Source organism: Aptenodytes patagonicus, chromosome 1 (genome assembly GCF_965638725.1).
Source record: "Aptenodytes patagonicus chromosome 1, bAptPat1.pri.cur, whole genome shotgun sequence".
Classification (NCBI taxonomy): domain Eukaryota; kingdom Metazoa; phylum Chordata; class Aves; order Sphenisciformes; family Spheniscidae; genus Aptenodytes; species Aptenodytes patagonicus.
Genome location: NC_134949.1, coordinates 52417437 through 52432205, shown reverse-complemented (window position 1 = coordinate 52432205; position 14769 = coordinate 52417437). Strand labels below are relative to the sequence as shown.

The following is a 14769-nucleotide window of genomic DNA, read 5'->3' as shown; positions in this document are numbered from 1 at the left end:
TAACACTCCACAGTCACTCCAAAGCAGAGTAACCCTGACGGGAGAGAGAAAGGGTCTGTCCATGTGCTAAATTGTCAGGTGTTACTCCATCACTGATACACCAAGTTCCTTTGGGATTTCCAGCAGAGTGGGGCATTCACAGTTTCCTGTTACCTTCTATGTCAGGAAGGTCCTTTGAAAGTTGTGCTACTACTGGTTTTTCCCCTTGTGTGTGAATGAAAGTTGCTCAGAAGATTGCATCTAACATGATAGACCTAAATTTTATTGAAGGTATTACTGACAAACTGATGATGTTAGGATGGAAAACCCCTGCTGATCCAACGCTGATTTGGTCTGTTTCCACCGTTTCATTATTCATTTGTTGCCTTCTGCCTTTTGCAACGTAATTCTCAAATGGAAATAGTGCAGAAGGGTTTTCACAGGGGGGAGGTGTCATATTGATCTAGTGCTTTGTTCTTTTAATGAAATTTATAGGATTACTCCAGGTTTTGATCTGTTTACCTGTCTTCTATGCTTAAAAATGCTGATCATGAGATTGCTGTAAATACTAAGAGGCAAATCACAAGTTGTAGAAATGTATTTATTAGGGCTTTTTAATGAACCTTAAGGAAAGGTATTTAGCAAGTATAATAAGGTTGATTTAGCCCTTAAAAATTCTTTGTCAATTTCATGCAAAAAAAAGATCTCAGCAAGCTGCACATGACTGTTTATTTCCCTTTTTATCAAGGATTGGCTAGAGCAAAGTCTGTTCCTACAAAGACCTATTCCAATGAAGTTGTCACGTTATGGTACAGACCACCTGATGTTCTCCTCGGATCTTCAGAGTATTCAACTCAAATTGACATGTGGTTTGTATAGCTTTGTCTAATTTAAATTTTTGTTCTCACTCAAGTTGAAAAAATGTAAACTCATTATTATATAGTAGCATCATCCTTTGAATTTTTGAAGGCTACAACTGGGTTAGATTTTTAGAGAAAGGATTGGCAGACAGGGAAGATGCTATTATTTCTCTCTGAAAATGCAGAGTACCTTTTTATTGCTTAGAGTAAGCAGGCATTAGGCCCACAGCGTTAGGGTTAAAAAACCAAACATGTTCTCCTAATGACATGATAACATGGTATTTTACTATGAACTTTAATACAATTGATAAACTTGACATCTGAAGGAAGAGGATATAATATAACTATGACATAGGTTTTGCTTAGTCTTTGACAGTTCTTTTGTTGCTACGTGTCTTTCAAAACAATATTTTTAATAGCAGCGTGTGGCTAACAACTAATTTAATTATTTCAATTGAAGAGAAATCACAGAAGTCTTGAAAGCTTAAATTGTTGGATTGTTTCTGATTCATCTTCTTCTCTGTTTTTATAAAGGGGCGTCGGATGCATATTTTTTGAAATGGCATCAGGAAGGCCTCTTTTTCCTGGTTCGACTGTTGAAGATGAACTGCACTTAATTTTCAGACTTCTGGGTAAATGGATACTTTTAGCAGTAATGTTAATGCTATGTGTTTGTTCTTCTAAACACTTTTTCCACGAGAACTGTAGATCTTTATCTATAAACAATGATATTTTATAGTGCATTGTAATTAAGGTGAATGAGTGTACTTGATGAAAAATGATTGAGCTGAGTGCACAGCTGAGTTTGTACAACATAGACTCATTGACTGATTTTTTTTCTTTCTTTCTTTCTTTCTTTCCTGTTTAAATTACGGGATTAAATGCTTATTTATGTCAAAGTTGTTTCTTTACATTTTTTTAAGTTGGAATTTGTTGCTTTTTTTAAATGCAGGAACCCCATGTCAAGAAACATGGCCAGGCATTTCTTCCAGTGATGAATTTAGAAACTACAACTTTCCTAAGTATAAACCACAACCCCTCATCAACCATGCACCGAGGTACTTTGTGTTTTATTAATAGAAAATATGCATCCCTGTGGCTTTGCGTATCTGTAAACGTGAACATGTTTCCAAGTACGGTCTGCTACTGAATGCTGGAAGACTACACATCAGTTGTGTTATTGCGGGCAGATAGTAATGCAAAGCATAATCCTGGTACTGTGTGATTACTTTGTCTGATATCATTCAAGGTACCACAGCTCCTTAATGACCTATAGAACTATGAACTCTGATTAATAATGCCTGCATAGTAGGAGTATTCACACAGCACTTCCCAAATAACCCAAATTCTCTTCTGTTATATAATAGGCCCATTGTTAAAATGGCAAGGTTTCCTTGAGCAGTCTCTTGAAATCATTCTAAAACCACTGTGAGGAATTTGAAGGGTCTGCACAGTTACTATAAATAAACTTTGTAACAAAAACTACAAGATTTGTCATCGACTCTGAACAAAAAGATCTAACACTGTGTCCTTCTCGTAAATGAATAGTGTTAGGCCTTAAAAAAAAAACCCACCAAACTTTTTTGCTGAAATAAATGATCCAGGTCAACCTAGTAAATCACAATCCAAAGCTCAGGGTTTGTCTGTCCCCAGTGTTTTTCACATAGTCTTGTTCTGGGATATTGGTACTTGTATGTATACACGTTAACATGCAGAAAAGTTGTTTAGGTGAAAGCATTTCCATGTTTAAATTTAATTTTCAGGTTTGATATCGTTTAATGATGTCAGTTTCTTTGCAGTTTTGCTTTTGTAAATATGGTTCAGTAACTCAAATATTTTTATTCTTAGGCTAGACACGGAAGGAATTGAATTGATAGCGAAGTTTCTTCAAGTAAGATGTGTTTTGTGGCTTTACTTTATAAAAGTGCAAGCTTAGAGTTTTAATACATTATTTATAAAATGTGTTAGAAGCTATAGTATCTGTTAGATCTATCTCAAAGTGGAATATGCATCTGAGTCTGTAGTGGATGACAGATTTGGGAAGAATGACAGTTTTGGGAAGCCTATGTACTGTAAGAATTTAAAACCTGATGTTTAATCCCCCCCCCAAATGATTTCTTCTCTTGCTACTTTTTGTAAAAATAGAATTGATTCTATGTTAGCAGTTCCCTGAAAAAACTAAATCTCTGGTGAAATACAGTATTAAATCAGAATTTTTAAATATAAATACTAAATTTCTGTAACGATGAACTTAGCTTACTACTAGAGAAGCAGTTACTAAGGTGTAATATTACTCTTTGATCTTGCAAACTGTATTCAAAAGGTGAAGTGATATGTGGGTTTAATCTTTTAATCTGTATTAAAAATGATCCAGAAGCAAGAAGAGGGGAAGCAAGATGGAAGGCCAGCTCTTACATTTTTGAGTAGGTGCAGAAGCACTGTAACTTCACAGTGTTAAAAATTCTTAGTACATAAGGTGGGGGTCAGTTACTCTGCTTTGCAGCCTATGATTTAAATTCTACATCAGGTCTTCATCTGTTTACACATTGTGTGAGAACAGTACTTGCAGTCCTTGTTTGGACTTTGTTTTCACATGTATACAGCTTTTTTAAATGTCTGCATCTTTGTCCAAATGTCCACATATGCCAAGCAGGAGACATTTGAGCACAGGCTGAAGACCATGTTGTCTAAAGTTCCATTTTATGCAAAACACTGCAGCATAGTCCATTGAATTAGAAAACTTCTGTGATCTCGTGTAATAGCATTTCATTGCAATTTAATACTAGAATATAATCATAGAATCGTAGAATCATTGAGGTTGGAAAAGACCTCTAAGATCATCGAGTCCAACCGTCGACCCAACACCACCACTCACTAAGCCATGTCCCTAAGTGTCTCATCTACTCGTCTTTTAAATACCTCCAGGGATGGGGACTCCACCACTTCCCTGGGCAGCCTGTTCCAATGTTTAACCACTCTTTCAGTAAAGAAATTTTTCCTTATGTAGACAGAAGTCTGTCATCTAATTGTTTTTACATCTGTAAATGAAGACTAAGTATATTTTTGACTTGCATCCATTTACAGGATTTATTTTGACTATTTTAGCAATCTTGTTATATGTTGATAATACTGATTTAGGTAACATATGTTAGATTTTCATGTGTGAAATAAAAGTAATGAAAACAAATTTGTCCTAGAGAGTTGGCGGGAAATACTGAGCAAGTAGAACCCTCTTTCTCCCTTTGATAAAATCACTTGATGCAAAGAGGTTTTTCATGAAAACCAACACGCTTGTATCCTTTTATGTTAATAGTATGAATCAAAGAAGAGAATTTCAGCAGAAGAGGCCATGAAACACGCATACTTCAGAAGTCTTGGAACAAGAATACACACTTTGCCTGAAAGTAAGAGGAGTGGTAAAGTAGCAGAGTATTGTTAAGCTGGTACATTGCTTAAGGAAAAACTCTCGGTAAAGTAGCAGAGTACTGTTAAGGTAGTACATTGCTTAAGGAAAAACTCTCAAGTCTAATCTATTAAAGAAGTCCTGTATATATTGACGTAAGTATTTGAGAATAGGAAACTTTTTTTAATCTAAACTGTATAATTAAGAATAGAACTTTGTTCAATAAAGCATAGTTATGTTTGGATATGAATTGATTTCTTTGTTACATTCCAGGTGTTTCAATATTCAGTCTAAAAGAGATTCAGTTGCAAAAAGACCCTGGCTTTCGAAATTCCACTTACCCAGAGACAGGTATGGAAAGCTTAATATTTTCTCATATCTGCAAACAGAATGCTGTGCCAGAGACATTTGGAACTGAAAAACACTTTGTTAAATTGGTCTGTGTGAATGTACTCAAACAAATATCAAGAATGATTTGCTCAGATTCCTGTAGAGACATATAAGCTAAATGCACAGAAGGAGGGATGGGCGGAGGGACTGTTAATATGAGAATGTCTTGGAGTTTCAAACCATTACTGTGTGGGTGAATGGTAGCAAAGTAAAAAAAAAAACAACCTGCAACAAGTGCAGTTACAAGAAAGATCCTGAGACTGGTTTAAGCACAACGGATATTCTCCTGAAATGGAAAGACAGAAGATGTAGATAATAACTGAATAGTCTGTTGTGCGAGTGCTTCGGTTTCTTACCGTGGTCCATGTTCTGTTGCAGGACATGGGAAGAACAGAAGGCAGAGCATGCTTTTTTAAAGTGGGCCATGCGGAGTCAAGCCCAAGCCCATCCTATCAGTCAAGGACTCGGATCTGAAGGCAGTGCTCTCTGTTGGTGGACTCGGAATCGCAGTTTGTCTACACTGTCCTCTTCACAGTGGAGTCTTTTTATTTCCAACCTGCAGATTATGTTTTTATATTTGTTGTCACAGTGTGACAATTTTTTGTACAGTTGGTTTTAAGGTCTCCTCTGCCACTAGAGCCAGTAGGTTACAGCTGTTGATGTAACTGTAGCTGCAATTTTTGTGCAGGACTGAGAAACACAGTGCATTATTTATTGCGGAATCATTGCTGCTAAATAACTACTGTCTGTATAGTTAACACAACAGTTCCATGCCTGAAGAAGTTGCAATGGCTTTATAATATGTGAATGCATCTGTTTCTCTTCATAAAATGTTCTACTGCTGCAGGGTTTTTTTCTATTTCTTAAACTGCAGCGTTTCCTGGAATGTAAACATAGCTTTGCTTGGCTATAGGTGAACCATCTTTAATGCTCTAAGTTCATGGCACTTAATTCCTTATTTAACATTGGAAGTATGTGTTGAAATAGTTGAAAAATTATAATGCATATTATGTTTTTGAAAAGCACATGGTGTGAAAGTTGATTCAAACAAGTGAACAGTACCTATTATTTGCTCTCAGATCCTACGTTAGTTATTGATACATTAGAGCATGGAGACTGGATGATAAATTTTGTCAGGCTTACTCCAGCATAAGGTATTTGCACATTGTTGTGCATGTGGGGCCTGCAGAAGCAATGACTTGCAGAAGCAATTACTTTTTTACCTTGTTTTTAACTTAGAAACACAAACAGTAAAAAGACGATTCATATACGTTGGACCCTGGCTTACTTTTGAAATGTAGAATTTCGTTACAGAGGAACAGGACAACTAATTACAAGAACATGGGAATAACGTCACACTTTTCCCACCTTGTTGCTCTCCCATTTGTGCATTATTCACTTGAAATCAACGGGAAAGATGCAAGTTTGTACTTGATAAGAGCTCTCTATACTACAGAGATTTTACAATGGGAACTTAGAGAGTTTTTCAGATCTTAGATGTTACCTGTTTACCAGAGATAGTAATTATGTTCCTGCTATGCTTATGCATCTCAGTGAGTATCATAAGTACACCCTTGGTGATGGTTACAGTATTTTTAAGCATTTGTGTTCACTCTTATGAACCTATTTGTTTAGTGCATCTTAAAGAGACTGTAAATCTTTATTGGTATATTTTGAAATGGTCATGTAAATCTTTGGCTGGTATATCATGAAAATAGTCATAGGTAACTTAATTTTTCCTGACATTCACTGTAAAACATTCAGGGGTCCTACCATTTCTGTTCAGGAAATCTTGTAGTTTATTGTTATTTAACAGTATTAAGTGAATTTTTGTATATTTCATTTTAACTTTATTTGTGAATAGTGATTGTGGCATGTTTGGGGGTGTTTTATTAATATTTCATTGATACTGGTAAATTTGAATTGGGATTTTTTTTATTTTCTGGAGGAGAGAAATTCATGTGTAATGGTGACTGTTGGACCACTACTGCTTTTCAGCATTTGTAAACCGGTTTTACGTTAAATCTTGTAGACCTAACAAACTGCTGTTATTTCTAACTGACCGACCTGTATTAATATTGTACTTCTGAAAGTATAAATATTCTGTGGAATTCTTTGGTTTTGTTTTGACATTTATAATAACAGAGGCCCTGTGTTGTTAAAAATACAGACTAAGTGAACTTGCGGTTCTTGGGACATTGTTGGAAGTGTTTAGCTAGATCTGTGCGTTGTGGGAGTCATCAGTTTTAACTTTGGCCGCTTGTTAATTCATGCGACGCAGAAGTAGTGGCAGTGGAAAGTCACGCGACTCATCCGCGACTGAGGCCGTTCAGGATCTTATCGCAACCATGGTCCGTAGTCTAATTATTAGCAAGCAAGTCCTGCATGTCAGACGGTATCGGAAGTCTCGCCTAGGTCTAGGAGCGTAATACGTGTCTCGGATACGTGCGTGGGTCTCCCACTGATGCCAGTGGGACCGTTACATGTGTGTCAGAGGCAGATTTGGCACTGATGAAAAACCTTTGTCCTGAAATAGTTGTTATATATTTTTTTATAGTAGCTATGGATCTGATCTAGATTTTATACTGATTAACTTTGTAGGAAATACGTTGTAGACGTGATGGTGTTGAAGAAGGAAGTGTCAGAAGAACGTCTCCTTTTTTCACAAAAGTAGTGAAGATATAGAGTAAATGTTCACTGTGGATAAATGTGGGATTTAGCATTTCTAGGACAGTAATATTTTATAGGTCATAAAAGAACAAGTATAATGTGACACTAATGAGTAAAGGACTTAAAGGTTTAACTGGTAAAATGAAGTGCATTAATAACTTTAGAAAGGGATCAGCTGCAGCTAACAAAAGGAGGTTTCCATTTTAAGTAGGAATTCAGCTTTTTTGTTACAGATGAAAAGATCTTCCGTAAAATTAAAGCACTCTGTTCATAAAGAGATTTTTTTCTAAGGACCTACAAGCGAATTGGTTTTCTTCATCAGGAGGTAGCTTTAAAGAATGTATTTCTTAAGAAACTTGGCATCTGCGGTCAAGCCAGTTTCTTTCTTTTTTTAATTGTCTGTAATTGAAATTCCTGCATCAGCAGAGACAATTCTGTGGCAGCTGCCCGTTTGGGGCAGTAGTCAGCGAGTCTGAAGTCGCTGGGCATTTCTCTGCCATCCTTTTCGTGCAGTCCAGCGTTCTGCCTCCTGTCCGGCAGCATCAGGCACTGCGGACTTGGTTTCGCTGTCCCCGAGAACTGTAGGGACTGTTGGCCTTTCTGGGAGAAGACCTCAACCGTGACGAAAACCAAGCAGATAGTCGCTAAAAGTGGATGACTTTCAAGGTTTGGTGTGATGACCTTTGCTGCAGATGAGTGATCAGTTAATGAGAAATGGCCTGCAAGTTGTTGCTGATTAAGTAATTATTTCTAGGAGATACCCGGTGTATCCCATCTACCCCGGGGTAGGAACGCCAAGGTGTGTGTATAGGTGCGTGTAGGAATAAGGTGGGCTTGAGGACAGGAAAGAGGCGGGCGGTGATGAGGTTGTGTGCACATGCAGGTGGAGGTTGCAGGGGAGAGCGGGTGGGCGGAGGACGGGAATTTGCAGGGCAGGACGGAGTGGGAGGTTGAAGGGGCAAACCAGCTGCTCAGCAACGCTCTAGTGGGACGTGCATCTCAACACAGCTGTGTTATTTTTGTGCTGCTTTGCCACAGCATTAAGTAGCCAGAGTGTATCCCTGAATTGGGCAATAAAAGTTAAAATAAACAATTATTAAAGAATCAACATACTTTGTATTTGCAAATCATTTGAAAAACTGCAAGGTAGCGTTCTTTGGGCTGCTTGCTTGTTGTTTGCGCGTGAGTTGTTCAATGTAATAAAGGTACATTGTTTCTGTTTTGCAACGTTAAGAGGGAATGAAGGGTAAGAATACATTCAGTTATTGAGGACAAAGTATATGAAAGGTATGTTGTAAATATCCCCAAGCTAATTATTGTAAACCCAGGAAATACCCAGAATTAAGGTCAGATTTGAAAGAAATCCAAAGCAAATTAGGGTATGGAAATGCACAGCTGTAGCCTATAGTGACACTGAAGAAAAACTAGAACTCGTCTTGTCTGTGACCACGTGTGGTCATTTTGTCTGGTCACTAAGGGGTGGAGCTGAAATAATTTGTGCACCTCGTTAGCACACTTCGATACCTTTTTTTCCCTTAGCAAAGTTTGGCTTTGAAACAAATGCAACATTTCTATGAAAATTCTTAAAGTTGGGGAGGAACTTGAATGCTTACTTTCTACAGATTGCCTGCCCGCGCCCCCCCCCCCCCATTTCAGAGACTGGGCTCTTAGAGATTTAGTGCTACTCTTTGCCCTGTACGTGGGTCAGCAACACACAGGTATCTCACCGACATCCATGTCAGACCGATTTAAGAGATTGGTAACAAGTATCGATTATAAAACGTAAAGGAAGGACTGTGCAAGTGTTTAGCTAATTGGTATGTTGTAAAGTAAGCTCTGGCTGTACAGGTAGGATGATTCTGAAAAGTATAAAAGCCAAGTAGATAACGTGGGCTTTGTAACTCACACCATACAGCCTTTTCATCTGCGGGGTTTAGCTGCAGAGAAATCAAACCCGTGTTCCAGGCCACAGTGGAAATTCGTGTTGTCAGAACTGGGATTAGAGGTTAGCTATTCTAGATTTTTTTTTTTTTTTAATCTTTTGTGTGTGATTTTCACTGAGCTGTACTGCGCCTCTCTCGCTAACTGAAAGAAAAAGATTGATGTCAGTGGAAAAACGTGTACATTGCAATTTTCCATTATTTTCACGTTTTCTAAAATCCCTGAACTCATTTAAGTTCTGTAATTTTTGAGCCAACTTAAGCTGTGAATGCATACATATGCACATACTTACTGATGTAAATAACTGCCTAATTTATTGTCCTGGCTGCATCCTCCAAAATCACTTAAGAAACGGGCCCTGCCCAAGCAGATCGCTTTTATGGTCCTCCTAGTGAAATACAAGTCTTGTTCAGCTCAGATGCCATACCTTGGAACACATTTTGCCCCAGAGAGCTATGAAGTTCCTTCATTTGCTGCAGTGGGATCTTCTTGCTGATGGAAATGCCGTCGCAGCGGATTGCAAACCGGGGAGAATGCTCTTCCCTCTCCCCTCTCCAACACGCTCTTGCGGAGCACCTCCCTGCAGGCCCCGCACGGCAGCGTCAGCGCTGCCTGCTCCTCCTCTTGCACACCCTGAGCTTGTTTTTTTCAGAGACTCTTCCCCTCCCCCCCCCCCCCCCCCCCCCCCCCCCGTTTCCTTAACTTGCAGGAGGAGGCAGCTGGCCTGGAGCCATGTGAGGAATAATTAAGGTTAGGTTTATCCGTTCGCACTTCTTGCAGAGTGAACACGAACTGGTGGGAATCTTTCAAGAAAAAAAACCCAGCGTGTCCTGGAGTCCTCTCCTCCAGGGTGCTTTCCTACAAATACCGCCGCCCCCTCCAGGCAGGCCATGATGCTGATCGCTCCAGAGTCCTTGCCTGAGGTTCATTCTCCTTTTTTCATTTAAATAAATTTATACTCCTCCTCACTAATGCGGTCGATCTCTGCCCTCAAGAAATAGGTTTGTACTCCATCTGTGTAGGCAGAGCACACGCGTATTAATTGGTAAGAGCAGTTACAGTTTGGGGCTAAAAGGGGTTTCAAAAGTTGTAGTTTTCTGACGACTTCGTAGAGGTATGCTTAAACCTGAGTGACCCGTGTTTGTTTATCCTATAGGATATAGAGACAGCCTCAAGATCAGAAGGGAACACTGATGCCCTTCCGTAAAAGAGACTACCTGTAGTTACTGTGCCGGTTCCAAATTCATTTGGTGGTCATGAGGGCTTCTGAAGATGCTTCCTGTAGGCACCAGGTCACACAGCCTCTTGGCGTAGAGACTTGTTCTGTTAAAATAAAATGCTGTAGTCCGTTTTAAAGGACCACCTCCCCTTTAAACAGTCATCTTGTTGACAGTTCATTACTTCTTTGGTAGGTATTTCCAGATTGGCAAGCGCTGCCTGTCTGGTGAGACTAGTTTTCTTCAGACAAAACAAGTTATTCCTTGTTGATGTCATGGACGGGTGTCAAACCTTCCTTTTTCCGTAGTTTGTTCCCACCCATCGCTGTTTTCCCCACCTTGAAAGTTTTCTTTAGAACTGAAGCCACTCACCTGTGACAGGGCAGACGATGTGTGCGGTCTCTTGGCAAAGCTACCCAGCAGCTGTGGCCCTACTGGTGGGCACTTGCTTTTTTGAAAAAAAACCAATGTAAAGGTAAGCCCAAAATAGCCTAATCGTGCACCCAGCCTATATAATACTGGAAACTTTTTGTGCATTGCTGAAGCATGAATAAAGTGTAAATCTATCCAAAAAATCCCTCGAGTGTGATCAAATTGCAATTACTACCAAGGATACTGAAGAGAATAACCCCCCTTTTGTTCCCCAGGATTGTTGGCTTGGAGCTCTCCATGCCACAGAAATATTGACGCTTTCACAGTATTTATTTTAAAAACATTTATTTGATTTTTCTCTACAGTTAAAAAGATATCTGTTAATAAAATTCAATAGAAAATTACCAATAGAATATTTTCTTCGAAGCAGAAGGCATAATAATCTAGTGTTTTAAGTAAGCGTTAGACTTGAGAGGCTGGACTTTATAAATTCTTCCCAGTAGGAAGAATTTTTGCTCCACGTAATTGACCAATTTGGAAGGCAGATTTCATTTTGAAAACTTTTTTTTTTTTTTTTAACTGAAAAGTCAACTAACAAAAGAAGATGTGTTCTGTTGCTGTTTTTTATTCTCTCAAAGGTGAGAAGACAGCGCTGCTTTCTTGTTTCTGGGTGTCTTCCCTTAAGTTTTATGGGATTCTCCCAGATCCTTTACAGTAATGTGTTGCAATAGATTTTTGTCCCAGAATTGCTATTTTCTGCTATCTTTAAAAGAAAAACAAAGTCACTCAAGGAGCAGGAGGGTGGGAGGGGAGGGGTGTGGGGGGGTGTCGAGGTGTCTTGAGCCTTTTGAAAAGAAAAAAACCTGCCTTATTAATAGTAAAACCTTGGAAGAAACAAAGTCATGAGAATCTGGAGGCTTTTTCTTTTAAGACTCTCTCCTCTGTCACACGCTCCCTCCTCTCGTGTTCATCTGGGGGTTTTGCAGTGTGGTATTCATTACTTCTTACTAAGTCAAAGACCAAATTTTCATGAGTATCTTTACTTTTTAAACTCGTAGTGAGAAACACTCCCTCTCTATGCCTTGTTCTCCCATTAGCTATACCGGCGTGTGGAAGGCGAGACTTCACCGAAGTAGGCAGTCATACTTACTTAAAAATGAGACAAGGGTTGGCTCTAGAGGGTGAATAATTGCCTCTCTAACGTAGTTACTGAAAAATATTCCGTGTACCTGGGAGGAATCCACTGAAAGCGAAACGTTTGACCTGCGAGCCCTTGTGATTTAATCTCCACTAGACTAGTCAATCCCGTCAGCTACATGCTGCCTTTTCTTCCAACCTATTCTGATTTTACTCAGTATAAAATTTCCTTTCGCTCATAGATTTTGCATGGGTTCACCTTCTGGTTTTGACTCCGCGGGGTGGTACCTCTTGGAGCTCTCAAAACGCCGATTCAAGTGACTGACTTCCCATGCGTTTCGTTCTTTTTCCTTACGTCTTGCACCTAATCGCTCAGTTTATCAGCACTGGTACTTCGTACAGATATGGCAGGTTTTTATCCCGTTAATCACTGCGAGTGAAACTGAGGAGTCATTTTTGGTTGTGCAACCCAGGAGCCTGAGGAAAATTCCTGCTGTCTTTTGTCAGACTACCTCTGCCCCAAACATGGCTTTTCAACATCAGAACTGCATTAATAAAATGTTTATTTAGCACCTTTCAGGTCGAAGGATCCAAAAGCACTTTACAATTAACTACACACATCATCACTGAAATGCATCCAAACAGAGAATCAGCAGACAACTCACTGCATAAATTTCAAAAAGAACAGACTTTTGACCAGCCGCTTGGCCAGAAAGCGACGTAGAAGCCATAATGACCTGTAGCAAACAGGATTCTGATTTTGGTTTGGTTTTCGAAGGTCTCATCTGAAAAACCTACATGGTGAAGCTGCATTCAACCCAATTTAGCCACCTCAGAAAACTGAAGATTTGCATCAGCCCTGCCAAGATTAGAACCTGTGGTGCCAGGGAGTCTAGCCTAATCCTAGCCTGACATTTAGATGACTAAGCCATCGCCTCAAGGTGGAGGACATACCCGGTAAGTTCAAGTTGCAAGTGTATAGTAACACAGTGCTGTTTTTTAATCCAGAATTCAGATGTTTATCCATAAACATCCCACATGCACAGTATGCCTCTTTACAAGCACCAGGCATTAATTTACAGTCCTGTAACTTTTCCAGCTTTGGGGGAAGGGGGAAACGCAACCTTCTGAGCTTTAGTAGCCAGAATAATCTTTCCAGGGAAATAGTAGAAGGCACTTGGCACGACTGAAGAAGGCACCTGGAAATTCTCTTATCGGGAACGATCCTCGTTCCCTGGGAGGCCAGAGATACCTGCAGTCTTTCCGGCTGTAATGTTGACAGTTTGTAAGAAGTGTAGGCCGAATAAACTCTGAGCAACGTCTCCTTTTCTACAGAAGTATTCTCAAATGCTGGCAACGTGGCACGAATATACACAGCCCAGTTCCTCCCTGCTGCAACTCCACAGAAGAACTTGGGCACAAACGTGTAAATGTGGCTTTGTTACTCCTAAATGCATCTCCTGACTGTAACGTTGATTACGTTTTTCACTTCAGCAAAGAAAAATTATAAGGCTATTTTTATACAATTTGAAAGCACTTAATACAAAGTTACATGAATACACTGCATCATATGGCCTATCCGTGGAGAAAATACTGAAATACTACCATAGGGCTGTTCAATACTAGTTTTGTCTTTCAGCTTTTTATCTTAATACTAGAAAATATATAAATCATTTACATGACATTATGCAAAAGAAGGCACAGCCGGTTATAGTTTACACAAGCACAATGCATAATATGCAGAAAAGGGGATTAAAAAGAAGCTTCACATCCTTCTTAGATACATTGTTGCAATCCAATAAGAAAAGTACGTCATCAACAACAGAAGTGTTCAACACTTGAGAGCTATGATATAAAAAAATTATAATTCATTTAATGCAAAACAGATTTATATATACTTTTATATATAAACACTGTTTAAAAATGCTAACATAATAAAAGTAGATTATCCATGTAATGAAAAGTGCAAACCAAAGTAATAGAGGGTTTCACAATGTCCTTCTCATGACACAGGAAAAACTAGCCCATAGGAATGAAGTGTTAAATCCACCAGTAAGTCCTTGGCGTGATGAGGTGTCATCAGGATTTCTGAGCGTTTGGAGAAAGCAGTACTGGAGAAGAGGCTCCGTCCAGGCTGGGGAGTGGCACTGGTATGTGACCATTTAGCAGAGTTGGAAACTGCAAGAGGCCAAAAGGTAAAAATTACTCTTTATCTCAAAGCATTCAGCCCAGAAGCGCATGCATTTAGCATTAGCAACCGACTCCAGATGGTTTCAAGACTTGTCATTTCTACACAGGAAGATATATACCAAATGCCTGCCTCAGCCATGAGGAATGTAAAATAGGGGCTGAAACCTGAATAACTGGTAAACGCACAGGGATGTGTAAATCTATTATTGGCTGTATTTTATATAAAAGTTGACGTAACAGCACAGCTGTCATCAGCCTGGGAAAGTGAATACTGCAGAGCAATCTTTGCCATCCATTCTGCTTCCAAACATGTTTTTCAACCTACAAAATACTAATTAAGATCCATGCTTTTCATCTGCCCTTCATAAAAGCGAAGCAGGAAAGAGCTTTGCAAAAGTGAAAGTTGAGATGTAGTTTTAGGGCAGAAAAAGTACAACTGAATACAAAACTGGGGAAAACTACTCTCAAGTAATTAGAGTTTCTCTCCGTATTCACTAAGAAACCGTAAACTAGGCATGCCGGATCATTCAGGACGTGAAGCAGAATACGTTGTAATTCAGTATTAACCTTCTACTTCTGAAATACTGTGCAAAAAATACTAATTCAATAC

The 14769-nt window shown here is 39.2% G+C and overlaps 2 protein-coding genes across 7 annotated transcripts in view; one reads left to right on the top strand and one right to left on the bottom strand.

The window, feature by feature from the left end:
- The window catches only part of CDK17 (cyclin dependent kinase 17), a 97885-nt gene extending 89475 nt beyond the window's left edge, over positions 1-8410 (top strand). For all 6 annotated transcript variants that reach the window (XM_076335083.1, XM_076335073.1, XM_076335035.1 and 3 more), the window contains 7 exons: positions 728-848; positions 1374-1471; positions 1792-1897; positions 2688-2730; positions 4153-4243; positions 4516-4593; positions 5011-8410. In XM_076335083.1, the coding sequence (XP_076191198.1) occupies positions 728-848; positions 1374-1471; positions 1792-1897; positions 2688-2730; positions 4153-4243; positions 4516-4593; positions 5011-5048 (575 nt within the window). In that variant the 3' untranslated portion in view covers positions 5049-8410. The remainder of the gene's footprint in view (positions 1-727; positions 849-1373; positions 1472-1791; positions 1898-2687; positions 2731-4152; positions 4244-4515; positions 4594-5010) is intronic.
- A 4105-nt stretch (positions 8411-12515) lies between these two features.
- Positions 12516-14769, bottom strand: part of ELK3 (ETS transcription factor ELK3) — a 41091-nt gene continuing 38837 nt past the window's right edge. The window contains exon 5 of the mRNA XM_076335022.1: positions 12516-14147. Coding sequence (XP_076191137.1) covers positions 14049-14147 — 99 coding nt within the window. The 3' untranslated portion in view covers positions 12516-14048. The remainder of the gene's footprint in view (positions 14148-14769) is intronic.